General features: G+C 40.6%; 1 protein-coding gene across 1 annotated transcript in view; it reads right to left on the bottom strand.

Annotated features, from left to right (window-relative positions):
- Nucleotides 1-3196: 3196 nt before the first annotated feature.
- The window catches only part of ERICH3 (glutamate rich 3), a 124949-nt gene continuing 107094 nt past the window's right edge, over nt 3197-21051 (bottom strand). Inside the window, exon 11 of the mRNA XM_027874004.1 lies at nt 3197-5505. Coding sequence (XP_027729805.1) covers nt 5057-5505 — 449 coding nt within the window. The 3' untranslated portion in view covers nt 3197-5056. The remainder of the gene's footprint in view (nt 5506-21051) is intronic.

Here is a 21051-nt window from a genome sequence, read left to right as displayed (position 1 = left end):
AGTGGGCCACATAAATGTTAGCTTATGATAGCTGCGATTTGAACGTGAGCCTCCCTGAACTCCAGACTGAGTATTCAGCTTTGCCAAGCTCCACTGACAGGACAGTCAGAATCAAATTACTGTTTTATTTCAAATGAAAATTTTAAGACAGATGACATTTGTAAGAGTCAAATAACGCAGCTCTATGAAAAGTCCAGCAATTGTTCCATCATCATGAGTCTTTTCTCCACTCCTTCTAGACTGAGATATCATAAAATTAAATGAGCTACAACACACATGTTTATATGTATATGCAGATGTATACACGTATACGTATGAATACAAATGTTTACATGCATGGATATAACCTACTTATATGATATATATATATATACATACATGCATACACACATATTTATATGGTGTATATGTGTGTGTGTGCGTGTGTGTGTGTGTACACACAGAAGGAGGCATATATAGAAGGTTTCCCAAGAGTCTCCTTAAGCATAAACTGTAGTAAGACTTTGGGACCCCTGCACGTACCTACCTACCTACACACATTAACATACACATGCATTTTATCCATCTATATGTGCACAAACACATAATATTCACTACATACATACACACATGCATGTATCGTGACACACACATCACATGTTTATTGTGTATGCATATGCACATGCATACATGTGCTTATATGTACACATACACATAGATGATAGATACGCAAATTGAGACATAGACATAGTCATAGACAGACATGGAAAAAAGACACAGGTAGAGACATAGACAGATGTGTAAATCTGATAAACCAGCCAAGTAGCATTTCATCAGTTTGGACAGAATATTTTCTCAGGTATCTGTATGAGATCTAAACAGCACACTCCATGGCCACAGAGAAAAGTGTGTGTGGCAGCTGGTTGGTGCCATAGTGCACAGAGAGCTGGGCCTAGAGTCAGGAACACCCACCTCCCTGAGTTCAAATCCAGCCTCGGACACTTAACAGCTGTATCACCCTGGGCAAGTCATTTTACCTCTATCTGTTTCAATTTCACCTGTAAAATGGGGATGATAATAATATTCCCTACCTGCCCAGGTTGTATGAAGACAAAATGAGACAATATTTGTAAAGCAACCTTGCAAATCTTGAAATGCTGTGTAAATAAGATATGTATTTTGGGGGTTAGCTGAGAGAACACTGGACTTTTGGTCAGAGGTTCACAACTGAATTCATGGGTGCTTATGGCCAAGTTCCCATTTCCTCTCTGGGCCTCAGTTTTGTCCTCTATAAAATGGGGGTGTTGGACTAGATGAGCACTAAGGACTCTCAGTTCTTTGTCTTTTCTTTTTCATATCACTCAGAACACGTATTTAAAAACAGCATGATTACCATCGCACCGTCCCATGGGGCATTATTCAATTAACATTCAGTCAGTTGATTAAGAAGCAGTTATTATATGCCAGACACTGCACTATGTATGTCCTAGGGACACAAATACCCCTCCTCCCAGAAAAGATCCCTTGCCCTCCAAGAGATTACATTCCATTATGTATCATTTCTCAGTGTTTCCATACATAGCCCTCTCCTCCATGGCATGGAGGTGAAGCCTTGGTTCTTTGGGCCAATGGAGCAAGGTTTAGCCTATCCTCCAAAGCCAGAAACATTCCAGAGAACCTCACTGTTAGAAGGTTGACTCCCAGGCCTTAAAGCACTACATAAATGCCATAATTAACATCAGGTACTTTATATTTTCCATCCTAATTTGTACTGTCCTCCCTCCCCTGGGCTCCCTTTTGCAGTGAAGTTATGAATACACTGGTTTGCTTGGAAGAATCATTTAAAGTTCCTCGTAGACTGTCATCTTCCATGACACAAGTCGGGATATAAGCCGCAGTCATCTCCGTGGTTTGCTTACATATCATCACAAGGACTCTAAGTTAAGGTGATCGCATATGCCAGATATGACATTCTTGATTCCAGTGGTCATATGACCTCTGCCACTTTATATACTCACCTCTTTAAAGAGAGTTTAAACAAATTGTAGTGTGGGAATGTGATTGCAATATCATGGCACCATAAGAAAGGATGAATGTGTGTGAGGAATTCAAAGAAACATGCCAAGACATATGGACTGTTGCTGAGTGGAGACAAAAATTAGGAAAACAACATAAATAGTAACTATAGGACAATAAAACTAAATTAAATGCTTTGTAATTGTGACCAACCTTGGCTCTGGAGAATAGATGTGGAAATGCACTTTCCTTCCTTCATTGCAGAAATGGGGGATTATGAACGAATGAATGAATAAGTGAAAAAGTCAGTCATTTATTAAGAGCTTCCTGGGTGTCAAGAAGTATGTTAAGAGTTAAAGATATGAACAGAGAAGCAAAGGTAGACAAAGAGCTGACATTCCGATGGGGAGATGGCACACATAGGACCACAGAGAGGAACTTTGGTCAGGGACGTACACAGATGGTAAATTAGGCTACAGGGGAGAAGATTGACACATCCCATCCAGGAACAATGCCAGAGAGTTGAAATAACTATGTGTCAAGGTTCAAAAGCTGAGAGGAAGAGGAAAGAAGGAAGGAAAAGAACATAGAAAGGCTCAAGATCGGGGGAAGAGTTTGGAAAAGAAGTTCGGAAAGTAAAGAGGAAAATTAAACATGGTGGCTAGGGCTTCCCTGAAATAGTGGCCTATAGGTACGGAGTCTTATATAGGCTGTCAAATGTGGTTGCTGCTACTTCTTTTTTCCTGAGTTGTTTGGTTTTCTCTTCAAATCTGTTACAAGGTAATATTCATAGTCCCAGGCTAAAGGGAATGAGGTTATATTCAGAAATGAAGGTAATATGAAAACAAACTCATCAATACAAAAAGAAAAAAAAATCAGTGGCTGGCATACTTGTCAATCAATAAGTATTTATTAAGCACCTACTATGAGCCAGGTGCTAAACACTGGGAATATGCAAAGAAAAAAATGTCCTCAAAGATCTGATATTCTAGTGGGGGAGAAAATATGCAAAATAATGTAGATACCAGATACCTATAATGCAAGTGGAAAGAAATCTCAAGAAGAGGCACAATCAGTATGTGGGGGTTGGGGAGAAGGACAAGACAGAGTCCAGGAAAAGGCATCTGATTAATATGCACAGCAGCAAATCTTGTTATTCAGCCAGTGCAAGCAAGACCTTAATGACGAGGTACCAGCCAAATTAGCGAAAGCAATATATTTATTATTTAGTCAAGAACCCATGTTTTCCCTGTATGTCAGGAAGAAAAGAACAAATTAATACAGTTTTATGAATCCTAGAAGAACCTAATATTTACCTCTGGGATGATACGGCCAGTGACAAACTGACTAGCCATGTTTTCCATTATCTTCATATTACCATCTATACTTTTTTGTTATACAAATAGGTATATGCGTGCCTATATTGTCAACATTTGAATTGTATGTGTATATCATATACTATCTATAGTTACAGAATGTGTATATATACATACATTATAATATCTAAAATTAGGCAGAAGAATTTAGTTTTCTAGAGTGAAAATCAAAGCATGAAGACATGGTTTCTATATCAATTAACACATCCACCTTATTTAAGTCAAAGCCTACCTTATTTAATAAATTTGCCGAATCATCCAAAATATGCAATTAAACTCAGCAATTAAGTCAAAGTTACTGAAAAGCTCAGTTCCTTTTTAAAGCAGATTTCTAAAATTAAGTTTATGGTATTGTTGACTCAGATATTACAAAACTTTGGAAAAAAGATGCTTATTTTATTGATACACTTAGCCTGTTCCTTTTAACTAAATTTTGGAAAAAGAAAAAACAAAAGCAAAAAACTAGAGAGTATGCTATCCCCTTTGCTGGGGCATGCAGATGCTCAACTCTATAGCAGAGCAGATAGGAAACAACTTGTTTACCTATCGTCCACCTCAGTCATGATCCCAACACCTAATTTGCCTCCTATGTGGAGAAGAATAACTAGATCTTAAGTAATCTAATCTGACTGAGCTAAAGATAATGGAGAGTAGACACCTGAGCTCCATGGCCACTCTTCACCCTTACCAGATAGAAAGAATCATAACCTACACCCAAGAGTCAGTCTCCGAGATGAGACACTCAATCAACCATCCAGTGGAAATCTAGTGCCCTGACATGCCTTACATTTAGGAGGGGTTTAATGCACATTTGTTGAACTGAATCTTAGAGAAGCCTTGGCGTCCGTCACTGGAATGTCCTCAGATGTGGGAACAAGTCCTGACTGTCAAATATTGGTTCTGTGTCCTAGGATAAGTCATTGAACCTCACACACTTCCTCATCTGCTTGTGTGTTAAGGTTTTATTGATGTAGGGAATTCCCAGTGAGTAAATTCCACCTACCAATACAGATCGGCACCCCTCTTGCAAAACAGTCTCAGAGAATTGCTTGGAGCACTGAAAGGCATGTGACTTGACCAAGATCACCAAGCGAGTATGTATCAGAGGCAGTAATTTAAATTCTTTCTGACTGGGGTCCTGTTTTCTATTCACTGGATCATGCTGTTTCTCATCCTCCTTAAAAACTACTTAAACTCACAGACATTTCCTGGGCCTCAGATGAGATATTCCTGATATTATAAGCAGACACTTCTCTTTCCAAAACTAATACTTTCTAATGATAAAGGGTTGTGTCACCATGAATCATTATATTTTGAACCAAATGTCAGAGACTAGAATAGGAATTCTTTGGGAACTGGGAGCATGTGTGGCTCATGCTATGACCCTGAAAAGTCATTAAGTTGTTTTCACCTCTGAACCTGCATCCCATTGCATTCTTTCTCTACAAAGGCAATCGCTCTGTGTTGGTTAGTGCCAAAGCCTTGGAGGGCAAGTCCAGTGGGACTGAAGTACTTAGAAGAACACAAACACAAGCCCAAGTACACAATACGATTTATGTGACACAGAGGCAAACAGGAAAGAATAATGTCATGTCTTCAGTATTGCTGCAAGTGCATTTCCCATGCTCTTGCAAAAGGTAATGGCCACGATCAACTTCTGTGCAGGAGGAAAATCTCCGCTCAATTCAATGACTATACTCACCACCACCTTCATCAACCTTAGAAAGCCTTGCCATTGTATCACCCATCTCTTTGGCGGTCTTGGCCAAAAGCAACAGAACATCTTCATCTTCTTCCTTTCCTGCTCCAGAAGCCTGATCTCTGCAGCCATCACTTGCACTCTTTTTGGTGATTTCTTTTAAGGAAGAATGGCATTCTGTCTCTTGGTCTTCCCACATTCCCTCAGGGTCCCTCCTTTTTGACTCAATTTCTCTTCTATCCATGACGCCCTGGGAAAGGGGGTATTCCTCAGCTTTGTCCTCTTCATCCATATCCCTGAAATCTGAGTTTTCTTGGTAAGTTTCTTCTTGGCTTTTCTCCCTGTAGGTTCTCTCATCCCCCCTTTCAGACATATCTTCACTGGAACTAGAATACATATTACTTCCGGATGAGCCTGAGAAGGAAGTTTTCCTAGCTACAAAGAGGAAAAACAGGGACAACATAAGAGTTATTTTTATCACCCCTATATCATTTTCAGTAACCAGCTGGTTAAATGTTTCCAGTCACTTTAGTAATTTCTTTGACCTCAGAGCTATCAAGTGTGCTCGAAAGTACTCTGGACTAGAGGCAAGAGTCATGGGTTCTAGTTTTGCCTCCATCACCTATTGATTCCATGACCCTAGCAAGCCATTTCCCCTCGCCTGTAAAATGAGATGCTGGAGGCTGTGTGGATAGTGAAAAGAGCCCTGTGTCCAGAATCAGAAGACCTGGGCTCACTCCTGGCTCTCATGTTTGTAACCTGTGTGAGTGTGGACAAGTCATTTAAGTTCCCTGGGCCTCCATTCCCTCATCTTCACAATGGCAGGTTTGGGCTGGATGGCATCTGAATCCCTTTCCAGGATTGTGTCTATGACCCTAGGACTACATGATTTTAGATCACATAAGGGCATTCAGTTAAAGGTCATCTAGTCTAATCTCTTCACATTTTACAAATGGGGAAATTCAGGCCCAAAGAAAGTAAATGACTTGCCCGAGATCACACAGACAGAAAGTGGCAGAGTTGGGATTCAAACTTAGGTCCCTGTACTCCACATCCCACTCATCTTCCACTATACCAACCACACCACCTTCTTTACCAGCTCTTATGTTCTAGAAATCTTTGGTGGTTCATGGATGAAACAGCTCAAAGGTTTAGGGATATATATGCCCACCTCTATTCCATGCAATTATTTATTGTGGAAAAAATTAAATACATTAGAATCCTATGAAGTTTTAAACAGTGGCTACAATCTGACCAACCAGCCCTTCTGACCCCCAAGCCAGAAGCATCTGTTCTAAGCATCTGTTCTAAGATGCTATAAGAACAGTTACCAAGTTTTGAAGACCTGCAAGTAAACATCCATGTTACTTTATAATTAATCAAACAATGTCACATTGATGGAACTTGGGGCAGGGTTAGGGGATCCATTGGATATAGGGAGCTTAACAAACACTTGGATTAATAAATAAATTTAATTATTTCATGCTAACATATTTATATCAGTATACAATGGTACAGATAGTGGTCAGGCCCAGATCTAAACAGGAGCAGGATGAGAAAGATGGCGGCAGAGACAGCAGGCAGTGCTTTAAGGGATACTGCTCTCTAATACAAAAGCACATCTTCCAATCATTCTTCTCCTCCCACTGATGCTTTACAACTACATTCTACTGCAGTTGTGGCAGGGCCAAGATCATCGGTAACCCAAAGGTCAAGAGAAGGGCATATCATGGGCATAGTTTGTCCCTGGCATCTTACCAATGAAAATTCATGGATGAGAAGTGATACACAAGATATAGAGTTATTTGGCTAGGAATGGACATGGGAAAGCTGCGGAGCATGAACGAGAACGGAGGATGGACAGTTCTAAGGGCTGCATTGGTACCTGAAAAATATTAAAAGAATGGAGAGTGGAGCTAAAATGACAGAGCAAAGGCTGGGAATCACCTGAACTCTCCCAAATTCCTCCTCAAACCAGGTTAAAATAATGCCTCAAAATGAATTCTGGAGTGGCAAAGCCCACAAAAGGATGTAGTGAAGCAACTTCACAGCCCACGACAACTTAGAAGGCCAGCAGGAAAGGTCTTTCTCACCGGTGTGAGAGTGGGGCACAGTCCAGCACAGACTGCCCCTGGTGAGGCATCGTCCCCTGGGCCCTAACACAAGCCAGCAGCAAGGCGTCAGGCCCTGGACCAGGCAGCCAGCAGCAGGCTACTCCTGGCACAAGCCAGCGACAGGTTTTGGGGACCATTGAAATGGCAACAGTGGATCGTAGAGCTCTCAACCCACAGATGGTGAGGGGGGCAACTGGTCAGAAGGAAATTACAAGAGATCTTCTGCTGGCCTCAAGTGCGAGACTCTGCTGCATTGTTGATTCTATTGTCATTCTAGAGCATAGAATCACTGTCGATTCTAGATCAGAGTCACAGGGCAAGGGGAAGACTAGCAGAAGCAAAGTTCCAGAGCAGAAGAAGCGCTTGTGGTCATTCACAGACCAAAGCACAGGTAAGGAGGGCCTGACCCTACCTCCCCTTAGATTGTACCACTTGGGAAGAACTGAAACTCATAGACACCCACCCCTCAGAATGAGCTTTGAAAGCAGCAGCACAAAAATCCGGAAGCTTGAGATGGTGCCCTCACCATCTCAGGAGCAGAGCCAAACTTTAACAGAAAATTAAAAGCCAAGAAAAAAATTGGAAAAGTGAGAAACCACACACACACACACACACACACACACACACACACACACAAACCTGACTATAGAAAGTTACTATGGTGACAGGGAAGATGAAAACACACACTCAGAAGAAGACAACGAGATCAAAGCAGCTACGTGCAAAGCCTCAAAACAGATGTGAATTGGTCTCAGGCCCTGGAAGAGCTCAAGAAAAGGATTTTTAAATCAAAGAAGAGAAGCAGGAAAAAATGGGGGAAAGAAATGAAAATGTTGCAGGAAAGAGTCAACTGCTTTCTAGAGGAGGAACAAAAAATAATGAAGAAAATACCACCTTAAAAATAGGCCAAACATTAAAAGAAGCTGAAAATCCACTGAAGGAAATTCCTTAAAAAATAGAATAAGTCAAATGGAAAAGGAGGTACAAAAACTCACTGAGTAAAATAATTCCTTAAAAATTAGAATTGGGTAAATAGAAACTAATGACTCCATGAGACATAAAGAAACAATAAAACAAAGTCAAAAGAATGAAAAAAAAATATAAGGAGATGTTACTATATTATTGGAAAAAACAAATGACCTGTAAAATAGATCCAGGAGAGATAATTTAAGAATTATTGCACTACCTGAAAGCCATGATCAAAAAAAGTGCCTTGATATTTTATTTCACAAAATTATCAAGTAAAACTGTCATGATGTCCTAGAAAAAAAAGGGTAAAATAGAAATTGAAAGAATCCATCAATCACCACCTGAAAGAGATCCCAGAATGAAATATGAAAACCCCAAGAATATAATAAAGTCCTGTGCTCCCAGGTCAAGGAGAAAATATTACAAGCATCCAGAAAGAAAAAAAAATTCAAATATCATGGAGCAACAGTCAGGATAATACAAGATTTAGCATCTTCTACATTAATAGATCAATGGGCTTAGAGTATGATATTCCAGAAGGCAAAGGAGCCAGGATTACAATCAAGAATCACCTGCCCAACAAAACTGAATATATTCCTTTGGGAGAAAAAAATGGATATTAAATGAAATTGAAGACTTTCAAACATTCCTGATGAGAAGACCAGAGCTGAATAGAAAATTTGACATTCAAACACAAGACTCAAAAGAAGCATAAAAAGGTAAATAGAAAAGAGAAATAATAAGGGGTTTAATATGGTTGAACTGCTTACATCCTACATGCAAGATGATACTTCTAACTCCTAAGAAGGTTTTTTTTTCTTTATTTGGACAGTTAGAGGAAGTATATATAGACAAAGGGCATGGGTCTGACTTGAATATAAGGGCATGATATCCAAAAAAATTAAATTAAATTAAGAGCTGAGAAAAAGGGATGCACTGGAAAAAGGGGTAAGGGAGAGGTTGAATGGGGTAAATTATCTCACATAAAAGAGGTGCTAAAGAAAGAGCTTTTACAGTGGAGGGGAGGGTGGAGGAGGTGGTGAGGAACAATGCTTGAACCTTGCTCTCACTGCAACTGGCTCAAAGAGGGAATGAAATTCAAACTAAGTTTGTTATAGAAATCCATCTTACCCTACAGAGAAGAAGGAGGAAAAGAAGGGGGTGGTGATGGAAGGGAGGGCAGATTGGGAGAGGCAGTGGTCACAAAGAAAATACTTTTGAAGATGGACAGGGTGAAAGGAAAGAGAAGGAAAAACAGGGGGGAAAGCAGCATAGAGGGAAATAAACAGTTAGTAGTAATCACTGTAAATGTGAATGGGATGAACTGCCCCATAAAATAGAGGTAGAAAGCAGAGTGGATTAAAAACCAGAATCCTACAATAGGTTGTTTACAAGACTCACACTTGAAGCAGAGAGACACACAGAGTAAAGGTAAAGGGCTGGAGGAGAATCTACTATAGTTCAGCTGAAAATAAAAACAGGGGTAGCAATCATAATTTCAGACAAAGCAAAAGCAAAAAGAGATCTAAAAAATTAAAAGAGATAAGCAGGAAAACTACATTTTACAAAAAAGCACCATAGAAAATGAAGTAATATAAATACTAAACATGTATACACCAAATGGTATAGCATCCAAATTCTTTGTGGAAAAGTTAAACGAGTTATAGTAGGAAATAGATAGTCAAACCATACGAGTGGGGGACCTCAACATGCCCCTTTCAGAACTAGATAAGTCTAACCAAAAATAAGAAAGAAGCTAAAGAAATTAATAGAATTTTAGAAAAGGTAAAGATGCTACCCCTCTGGAGGAAACTGATCTTCCTAATTATATATTCCTAAATATTCCCAAATAATTCCTAAAAACCAATTTCCCTAATATAGGAAAATAGAAAGGATTATACCTTTTTCTCAGTAATACATGACACCTACACAAAAATTGACCATGTATTAGAGTATAAATACCTCACAACCAAATCCGTAAAAGCATCCTTCACAGATCATAATGCAATAAAAACTACATTGGTTAAAGGCCCATGGAAACATAGATTAAAATTAATTGGAAATGAAATAATCTAATTGTAAAGAATGAAAAAGTAAAAAAAAAATCATAGAAATATTAATTTCACTAAAGAGAATGATGAATCAATATGCCAAAATTTATGGAATGTAGGCAATGCAGCATTTAGGGGGAAATTTGTATTTCTAAATATCCTTACATCATCAGACTAGAGAAAAAGCAGATCAATGAATTGGGAATTCAACTTAAAAAAAAAGAGCAAATTAAAAATCCTCAATTAGACAGCAAATTATAAATTCTGAATATTAAAGAAGACATTAATAATATTGAAAGTAAGAAAACCATTAAACTAATCAACAGAACTAAGAGTTGGTTATATGAAAAAAAACAGATAAATCATTGGTTAATTTCACTAAAAAAGAGAGAAAAAAAAGAAATTACTGGTATCAAAAATGAATAGGGTGAATTCATCACCAATGAAGATGAAATTAAAGGATGAATTAGGAGCAGTTTTGATGAACTATATGCTAATAAATTTAATAATCTAAGTTAAATGGATGAATATTTACAAATATATTAATTACCCAGATTAACAGAAGAATTAGAATACTTAAATAATAGCCCCATTTTAGAGAAAGAAATTGAACAAGCCATCATTGAGCTCCCTAAGAAAAAGTCTCCAGGGCCAGATGAATTCACAAGAGAATTCTGCCAAACATTTAAAGAATAATTAATTTCAATAGTATGTAAACTATTTGGAAAAATAGGCAAAGAAGGAGACCTTCCAAATTCCTTTTATGACACAAATATGGTGCTGATACCTAAAGCAGAAAGAACAAAAACAGAGAAAGAAAACTATAGACCAATTTCTCTAATGAATATCAATGCAAACATTTTAAATAAATTATTAGCAATGAGATTATAGCAATATATCACAAAGATCATACACTAGGAGTAGGTAGGATTTATCGTAGGATTGCATTGCTGGTTCAATATTAGAAAAGCTACCATCTTAATTGCACATGTAGCTTTTTGTTGTTGTTATAGGAGATATCTGTGGGGGGGAAGGGAGAAAGAGAGAGAGACAGAGAGACAGAGAGAGAGAGACAGAGACAAAGACAGAGAGACAGAGACAGAGAGACAGAGAGGAGAGGAAGAGACAGAGGAGAGAAAGAGAGAGAGACAGAGAGATAGAGAGATAGAGAGAGAGAGAGAGGAAGGAAGGAGAGAGAGACAGAGAGAGAGAGAGAGAGAGAGAGAGAACTGAATATTATAAGAATGCAAGTCATTCCTCAATTGACAAATGGTCGCAGGATATAAACAGGCAGCTTTTTGTTTGTTTGTTTTTACTTTTTTGGCGAGGCAATTGGAATTAAGTGACTTGTTCAGGGTCAAACACACAGCTAGTAAATGTCAAGTGTCTAAGGCCGGATTTGAACTCAGGTTCTCCTGATTACAAGGCTGAAGCTCTATCCACTGTGCCACCTAGCAGCCCTCAAACAGGCAGTTTTTAGAAGGATAAATTAAACCTTTCTATAATCATATGAAAAACTGCTCTAACTCACTATATATTAGAGAAATACAAATTAAAATAACTCTGAGGTTGTACCTCACACTTATCCTATTGGCTAACATTATAGAAAAGGAAAATGATAGATGTTGGAGGGGATGTGGGAAAACTGGGATACTAATGTACTGTCAGTGGAATTATGAACTGATCTAACCATTCTGGAAGGCAATTTAGAACTACCTCCAAAGGGCTACAGAACTATGTATCCCCTTTGACCCAGCAATGCCACTATCAGATCTGTATCCCAAAGAGATTGAAGAAAAAAGAAAAGGACCTATATGTACAAAAAATATTTATAGCAGCTCTTTTCATGGTTGCGAAGAATTGGAAATTGAGGGGATGCTCATCAATTGGGGAATGGCTGGAACAAGTTGTGCTATATTATTGTGATGGAATACTATTGTGCTACAAGAAATGATAAGCAGGATGCTTTCAGAAAAACCTGGAAAGACTTACATGACTGATCCAAAGTGAAATGAGCAGAACCAGGAGAACCTTGTACATGGCAACAGCAATATTCTACTATGATTAATTGTGAATGACTTAGCTATTCTCAGAAATATAATGCTCCAAGACAATTCCAAAGGACTCATGATGAAAAATGCTGTCCACCTCCAAAGAAAGAACTGATGGAGTGTGAATGCAGATCAAAGCATTTTATGTTTCACTTTCTTTATTTGTGTGCGGGTGGTGGTGTTTTTTGGTCTGTGTTTTCTTTCACAATATGGAAACGGAAATACATTTTTCATGATTACACATGTATAACCTATATCAAATTGCTTCCCATCTCAGGGAGGGGGAGGGACCAAGAGAATTTAGAACTTGACATTTTAAAAAAAAAGAATGTTAAAATTGTTTTTGTATGTAATTGGAAAAAAAAATTTTTAAGAGGTAGTTTTTCAAGATGCTGAGGAAGAAACAGGGGGCAGAGTGGAAGAGGTAAGTCAAACCACTGCTAGCACCTGCCCGTAGACCTTGATGAAGACAATTCTGGACCTTCAGCCCAAGAACCCTAGAAAGAGCAGTACCCAGATCACCAGCCCTGCTTCCAGCCCAGCCCCAGAGGCCATGACAGAGGGGAAGATGTGACCCGGTACATCCTTCTGCTGTAGCCCCTGCCTCCTCAGCAGTCACAGCTACTGAAGACCTAGACAAGAATGTTCTCCAGACAAAAATCCTCGGCACTGCCAAATGGATCAAAAAGACACAGTTTTATCATCGGAACTGAATTTAAAGAAGATGCATTGCCATTCGCTTTGCTGTGGACCTTGAGGCCCTTCCATTGGCTTTGAAGCTGAAAACCTCCCCCTATTAGAATGTGAACATCTTAAGAGCAGGGATTATCTTCTTTTCTATTTGTACTCCTGGCATTGAGCTTGGAGTTTGTCTCATAGTGGGCCCCTAATAAATGCTTTTATCGTTCAAAAACATTCAAAGAATGAGAAGAAGGACTAGAGGGGAGGGCTGGAAGACTTATAGGACACGGACCACAATCTCACCATCGGAAAAGGAATGGATGAATTCTAAGGGTCATGCAGAGGGCAAGTGTCTACACTCTTGAAAGAGTGAAAAATCGATAGTAGTGTCTTCCCTGAAGGTCCAGTGGCTAAGCAATCTCTTTCTCCCTTGAAAGTCTCTGCCTTCACGATGAACACGGGCCAGGGCAGGAATTCCATATGACTGCAGCCTCAGATTCTACAACATGCCATCTCCCTTCTCCACATCTTTGCCTAGGCTGTGCCCCATGACTAGAAGGTTCTCCCCACAAAAAAACAAAAAACCTCCCTTCAGGGCTCAGCTCAAGCTATACATTCTACAGGAAGTCTTAGTCTCCAGACTCCACATAGAATCACCGGTGTCGTCCCCCATCCTAAAATTACCTTGCATTTCTGTATTTAAGTTGTATAGGTTGTTTTGACTTGGCCGTGCTAATTATAGGTGTTGCCAAGGGAGCACTATATAAATATAGAGATATAAACATAGATATATAGCTATATTATAGATACTTATGTACACACATATACATATATGGACATATATACATACCTATGCATATGTGTGTGTGTTTACTTCTCTGTATACATCCATTCCCCACCACCACCACCACTCCCAGAGAATGTAAGCTCCTTGAGGGCAAGACTTATTTCACTTCACTTTGGTCTTTGTATCCCCCAGTGCCTCAGGTGGATGTTTTATACATAGTAGGTGCTTTTAAAATGCTTTTAAAATGGTATATAAGAACACTTTCACTGGGAATTTAGCAAATTTCAGAAGCTTTTTTGAAGAGTTCCCCCACCTTTCTCAGTTATCTCTGGTGGGCCTACATGGAGCCACACCCTAAAAGAGTTTACCTGCTTCCCAAAGTGTCCAGTGGACTCTCAGAACGTCTCTGGGATGATGAATGTGAGCTAGAGGGTTCACACAAAGTACTAACTAAGGAAAAGGGAAAAGCAGTCATTGCTTTGTTTATCATGTTTATAAACATAATGTAAATAATGTTTATTATTTGTTTATCTCCTTATTTGCAATAATACAAAGAACAGCCATTAAGCTGGTGCTGGAAGATTTGTGGAGGGCTTTAGGTGATTTAGCTCCTTATACCTACACCACACTCCTAATCCTGCTTGTTTGGCATTCCAAGCTCTTCACACCCGGCCCCACCCTACCCTTCCTACCTGATTACACAGGCTGTGTATTTTGGCCCAGTGCACCTTCTGGCTGTTTCTTAAATATGGTGCTTCATGCCTTTGCATGGAAGACACTCCCTCCTCCCTGCCATCTCTCAGAATATCTCATTGTTTCAAAGATGAGCTCAGAAACTCCCTCCTACATTTTCTCGTATTTATTTTGTTTATGTGCAGTATGAGTGTAAGATCTTCTCCAGAGAGGAGTGAGAAGAGTTGGGATCTGCACAGACTTCTGGGATTTGGAGTGTTTTGTCCATTTCCTGAGCCAGGGTGGAAAGCCCTTGGAAGAGGGAACCCATGAAGAGGAGGGAAAGGGAGGGGAAAGCTGGACCCGTGGAGTAGCTGCAGAGTAGCTGTGGAGACATCAGTGATGCCCCCTCCTCAAACCCCAGTCTCCTGGGAGTACAGAGGTGCAAGCCAAAGAGAAAGCCTCCGAGTAGAGAACTGTGTTTCTTATGAGTTCCAACTTAGGTAGCTGTAGCATTGAGGAAACAGCGAGAGGCCTCTTTATTCTTTTCCCCTACTGGCTTCAGCTGGCTGGGACTGTCCCGCATTTCTATGTGGGGTCTTTGATTCTGACCAAGATTGCACCTGACTCATCTGTTCTTGTTCATCATTAACACCGGTGCCCATCCCTGTCCTTTGGACTTACTTTTGTCCCTCTGTTCATGGCCAGGGCCTTCCAGATGGCTCAGGGCACTGCATGACAAACAGTGGCCTTTCCTTGAACAAGCTCCCAGTTCACTAGGAGGGAGTGGTCTGTCTCTGAAAGGGGGCAGAATCAAGAGCCTTGATATGTCTCATGCCTAAACTTGGGAAGGTAGAATTCCTATGTCTTTGGGCCTTCACATTTTCATCATCCTACTCCAAATCTAATGCAATAAGCCCTAGAGGATTGTATCTGTAGGTGTGTGATGTCTCCTCCAATACACCACAAATTCCTTGAGGGCAGAAAGTGTTCCATGTATGTCTTTGTACACCAGGGACTAAATAGATGCTTGTTAATTAATGGGCTGATATAATCCATGGCCCAGTGCAAGTGCCGCACTGACGTTCAAAATGGAGTCTTTAACTAAGTTCATCTCCTCTTTCTCAGCCCCTTTTTCTTCGTTTCTCTTTTGTTCTTTATATTTTCCCACTCTGCAACTACAAACTGATGCTGTATCAGAGGGAAGAAAATGGCTTAAATGGGGTATCCCCACTCTCCCTTTAACTCCTTCTCAGCCGCACCTGCCCTAAGCCTCCTCTTGTCGCCTCCGGACGTTTTCGAGGGTCTCTCCAGACCTGAACCGACATCAGGAGTTCGCAAGCCTTGGTAACCACCATTAGAACCAGACTGCTGCACACCATAAAAAATAAAGATGTTTCGGCAGCTCGATCAGTCAACTGCAATTCCAATCTTCTCCTGCCCCCTAGCTACCACGAGCAAGCACCAGGCATTTCTCAGCAGCGTCTCTCAGGCTCCAGCCCATTGCTCTATTTCCATGAATTATCAAGTGGCAAATGGTCTCTAAATACCAGTCCGGGTGATCGAGGCCAGTTGTTCTCCATGCTGTTTTGTATCAGTCCTGGTGCATGAGGGACCATGGAATTTCCTCCCTTGATGAGAAATTTTGAAATTGTTTATAAGAATTTCTACAGCAAACAGTTTAATCAATGTTTTTCATTAAGTACAAAAATAACTGGGATGCCAAGTTATACTTTCTCTGAGCTTCCAAAAATACTCATATCTAACACCTGAACATTTACATAATGACTCCCAATATTGGCTAATTGCTAGGCTTGACAGAATAAAGAAAAGTCAGCGTGGCAGACTGGATGGAAAGCCTCCCTCGGTCAGGAAGCCGCTTAAGCCCCACTTCTATAGGTACTGGCTATGTGACTCTGGACAAGTCACTTAACCTCTTAAAGTGAAAAGTTGCCAACCTGCATTAGAAAGAGTTTCTTCACTGGGGATTCCCTATCCTAGTAAAATTACAAATCCAGAGGAAAAACAAACAAAAAAGGCAAAGAAAAATGATCTACTATTCTATCTTTCTCCAGGGTAGATAGACTAGATAGTAACAAAGAATTATAGTTCATTTCAAAGTGAACAAAACGCATTCTGCTTAATCTATGAGATGCACCTCCAGGAAAGAGCTCAAGAGAATGACCTTGAAATGTTGAAAGGAGCCATTCTCCCCTATAATTTCATTGACATCTCTCCCCATTTCAATGGTATAATCTCGTTCTACTCCCACATCTTGCTCAGACAGCCTCATACTGGTGCTCTCTCAGAGTTAAGGCATAACAAACAGATCAGCAAACATGGAGTCCAGCATGGCACAATAGAGAGAGCCTCGGCTTGGAGGCCTGGCTTGGACTCCACCCTGGATGGGGTCCATAGCCAAGTCACTTAGCTTCAATCACAAAATTAATCTGGATTCGCTTTGTAGATGTTTTATATAAAACCAAACATCCCTGGCATACAGTAAGCACTTAATAAGTGCTTGGTTGATTGGGGTAGTGGATAGCGAGCCGTCCATGAAGTCAGGAAGACCTGGATTCAGGTCCTACCTCTGACACATACTGGCTGTGACCTGGGCAAAGTCACTCAGCTTCTCAGTGTTCTAGGCAACTTTGGCAGACGATCAGTCCCGCACAAGGTGCCCATCCGCACTGTTAGCAGTTTCTCACAAGGAGCTTGTCTTACACTGATACAATCACAGTTCCATTCCAAAAATAATTTTCCCACCTTTACTTATTCAGGTACATGTTGCGTTCCCCATCCCACCCCCAGTAGATTTGAAGCTCCTTGAGGGCAGGGCCTGTTGTCATCTTTGGATTTATTTTCCAAGTATCACACACAAAGCTTGGCACATAGTAAGCACCAAATAATGCTTGTTGCATTGAGACAAATTGAATTGAAACATCAGAGTCTAAAGCAACCTGAGAGGTTACCCAGCTAACCCAACCCCTCTCCTCCCCGTCCAGGCCCAGCACCTTTTCCCCTTGTTCCATCAGAGAGAACAGTCTCTGGGCTGTTCCGCCCAAAGAGGTGTTTGGACAACCTGACGTTTGTCATTGTGATATGCACATCCAGCCATTGGGAACATTGGTGAAAATGTCTCCTCTCCGGTGACCGTACATTGGTTTTGCACCAAGAAAACAGGGACAGGAAACACTTTTTTCCTCCATACATACTGACCTAATTAGCACACAAATGTGCTTTTCTTTGACAACTTTTTAAAAGAAAACAAACAAATGAAAACTCCACATTTTCTTCCATGGATATCACTGAGCTATTGTACTTTAGTCTTAACGCCCTGACAATAATCCTGGATCAAAGGCACTTCGTTGATGTATGTATAAGTACACATGTGAGGGTGTGTGTGTGTGTGTGTGTGTGTGTGTGTGTGTGTGTGTGTGTGTGTGTAGACACATAACATGGCTAAAAGGTAGAAGGCTTAGAACAGATCACTTCCCTACTACTTTTACTCAATTTCCCCTCAGAATTAAAAGTAATTATTTACCGATATTTTCTAGACAAGCACTGTGGTAAACTTTTTCATCCATGAGCAGATGTCCCCAGACATTTCCTCTGTTCCATGAGACACAGACTGTGTGACACGATGGACTGGGGTTCAATGTCACCAGCTGTGTGACCAAGGACAAGTCACATGATCTCTCTGAGTCTCAGTCTCGTCAGCTGGGAAATGGGCATATTAGCCCCATGAGCCCGCATCATCCACTGACCATCAGACCAGGTTACTGTGAGTCTCATGTGATATACTTGAAAGTGCTACAGAAAAGTCTGCCATTTTCCCAGATCTCTTCTGAGGTTTGGACTGCACAAGATACTTTCAGCAAATACTTTCAGCTGTGTGACCTTATACAAGGATGAAGGATAATAAAGTGACTGTGCACCGATCGCTATGTAGAAGTTCCAGTGTGGAAATTCTCTCCATTTGTGCGTATCACCAGTGTGTCTAGAACCTGTAGTCCAGAGGGTGCTGGGAAATGTTTGACGACCGGCTCATCAACAAGACGCCCTTCAAAGTTTAATAGGCAACATTCCCATTCTCCCGCCACTTTCTTAAGTCTGGACGATCAACAATCAACAGCTCAAGCCCTGGTTGTGGGCGTGCCAGCTGCTGAGGTATCAATGCTCACCCTTCACAACCAGGGCAGTTGTTTACAAGAACCCCAAAGTCAAGGAGTCTTCAATGCTTCAAGAGCTGAGTCTTCATGGCTGTGGCTTCACAGGACCTGCAACCCCCTGCTAACCCATGCACAAAGTTCTTTGTGCCTAGGAGATGATCAACTAAGTTGCCTTGGCTAGAGAAAAAATTGTCCCCTCACAGGCAGCCCACTAGCCCTGCGCTTCTCTCCTTGGGACATTCAGATTGGCCATTGTTGGGCTTGGCCATTGTTGGGCCCAGCCTCAACACCTTCCCAGCTCAGTACCACGAACATGGCCTGGTGGGGGGGGGAGGGCACCAATGTGTGTCTGATACCTCTGCAGAGGAAATACAATCAATGTATCATGTGGTTTCTTTTTAATACACCCACCTTTCACAATCATGAAAAGCCTTAACTTTTATCTACCACATGCCCTAACTCCTGTAAGCACGTAAGGGTTAACTCAAGTCAAACGGTTGAATCCACCAGCATTGATTATGCACCTACTATGTGGCCACGCACTGTGTTAGGTGCTAGGCCTACTAAGAAAGGTAAAAGATGGTCCCTGCCCTCAAGGACTTCACAGTACAATGAGGGATGCGCAAACAGCTGTACCACAATTCCAAGGGAGAACAGGCTGTTATTCGCATAAAGGACATAAAACAAGAGAGACCAGAGACAGAGGAGCAACTTTCAATTAAAATCAGGGCTCATTTTGTTAGCAAGAAGGAAAGAAAGAAAAAGAAAGAAAGAGAGAGACAGAGAGAGAGAGAGAAAGAAAGATTTTCATTGAGGATGAAGAGAAAACATAAATCTTAGAATTAGTCACTTAACTTACTCCAGTAGTAGGGAGGTCTTGAACAAAGGTTTTCCCCACTTTGGGGCCATCTCTCTAACCACTCCACCACACTGTCTGTGTGGATCTATGATTCCATCAATATGCAGAACTCCCAGTGTAGAAACTGACTTTGCTGATGCTGATAGGACACTACTACATTAAAGCAGAGTCTTAGAGAGTCAGCTAGGGGTACAGAAAGCTTACCAAGTATTTATGCCACACCCACTAGACCTAAAGCCGAAGACACACAGGCAATGTGGAAGTGCCTGCCCTCAAGGAGCTTACATTCTACTAGGGAGAGACACCACAAACACAGGCAAGGTCTACAAAATAATTTGAGGAAGGAAAGAGCATCAGCAACTGTGTTTTTTCAGGAAAAGGCTCCATTTAAGAGGTGAGAGAGGGGAAAAGTCCAGGTGAGTGAAATAACAAAGTTCAGTTAAGTGAAATAACAAAGTCCAGTTAAGTGAAATAGTAAATCTTGTTGCCTAGTGGTACATTCGCTGACTAGTCTGCACATGATATCCTGTTGAAACATACGTGCGATTCTTACATGTGTACACACATACATATATGTATGAATACATGGAAGCATATACATGTCTATCTATGTTGCCTGTCTATCCATCCCATCATCTATCCATCTATCATTATCTCTCTGTCACCTATGTATTGAATCTATCTAATTGCCTGTCTCTCTTCCTGTCTGTCTCCCTGTATATCATCTTCTTGTGTCTCTGATTCTATAATTTCATCAGTGAAGGGAACACCACCAATTCAGACCAGCAATGATTATCCAGTCACTTAGAATTTTCTGGAGTTGGAGGCACTGAATGGTTACGTGATTTGATCAGGGTCACAAAGCTTATGTATGTTAGAAGAAGGCCCTGAAACTATGACAGTCGGAGATAGTCATTGACAAATAACTCCGCTATGCCAAAAAACCCACATAGAACAGGTCTGCGATGTTAGCACCTTTGTAAGTGGTGATGCCTGACATCATCAGTTACTCAAGCCTGAGCATCCCTGCTGAGGCATAAATTCTCAAGAACAAACAAGCATTGTCTATACCCTTTTTCGGTTTGATCAGAACAAAACAACTTCACTTTAGAAGATCTGAATCTGTTCACAAGAAGGTAAGCTTATTAGTCTATGCAAAAATAGCACCCTGTTTCCCGTGTTCCCCCCAAACCATCCTGATTATTTATGAAATCAGCAAACCAATCATTCATTGGAAAAACACAAAATTAAGACATCTTTTGATCACAGCACTGATTCTTGCATACAAAGGCTTTCACTCTTTTTTCACCTTCCCCCCAACCTGTTTTCTGATTCTGTTGGCGTTTCTGTTTTCTAGAAAATAATCAAGTCTTTCTTGCATCTGCCACCTCTTTTCCATCAAAGTCTTTCCCTTTCCTCATGTCATATAGGAATATAAACATCAATGTAATGTTCACATGTACTCTGAGAAAATAGCCCTTTTATGAAGCATGCAAGTGAAATAAATATAAATGATTGGTGCTTTAAATAGAAAATCTGCCTGGTATAATGGGCACAAAAGATGTATAGAGAATTGGCAGATATCAGTGGGTGGCTTATTCACATTGTGGGTAAACCACAAATCT

The sequence above is a fragment of the Vombatus ursinus genome, unplaced genomic scaffold, assembly GCF_900497805.2.
Source record: "Vombatus ursinus unplaced genomic scaffold, bare-nosed wombat genome assembly UNPS02014804.1, whole genome shotgun sequence".
NCBI classification, from domain to species: Eukaryota; Metazoa; Chordata; class Mammalia; order Diprotodontia; family Vombatidae; genus Vombatus; species Vombatus ursinus.
Note: the sequence above shows the minus strand (reverse complement) of the source record. Positions and strands in the feature narration are given on the sequence as shown.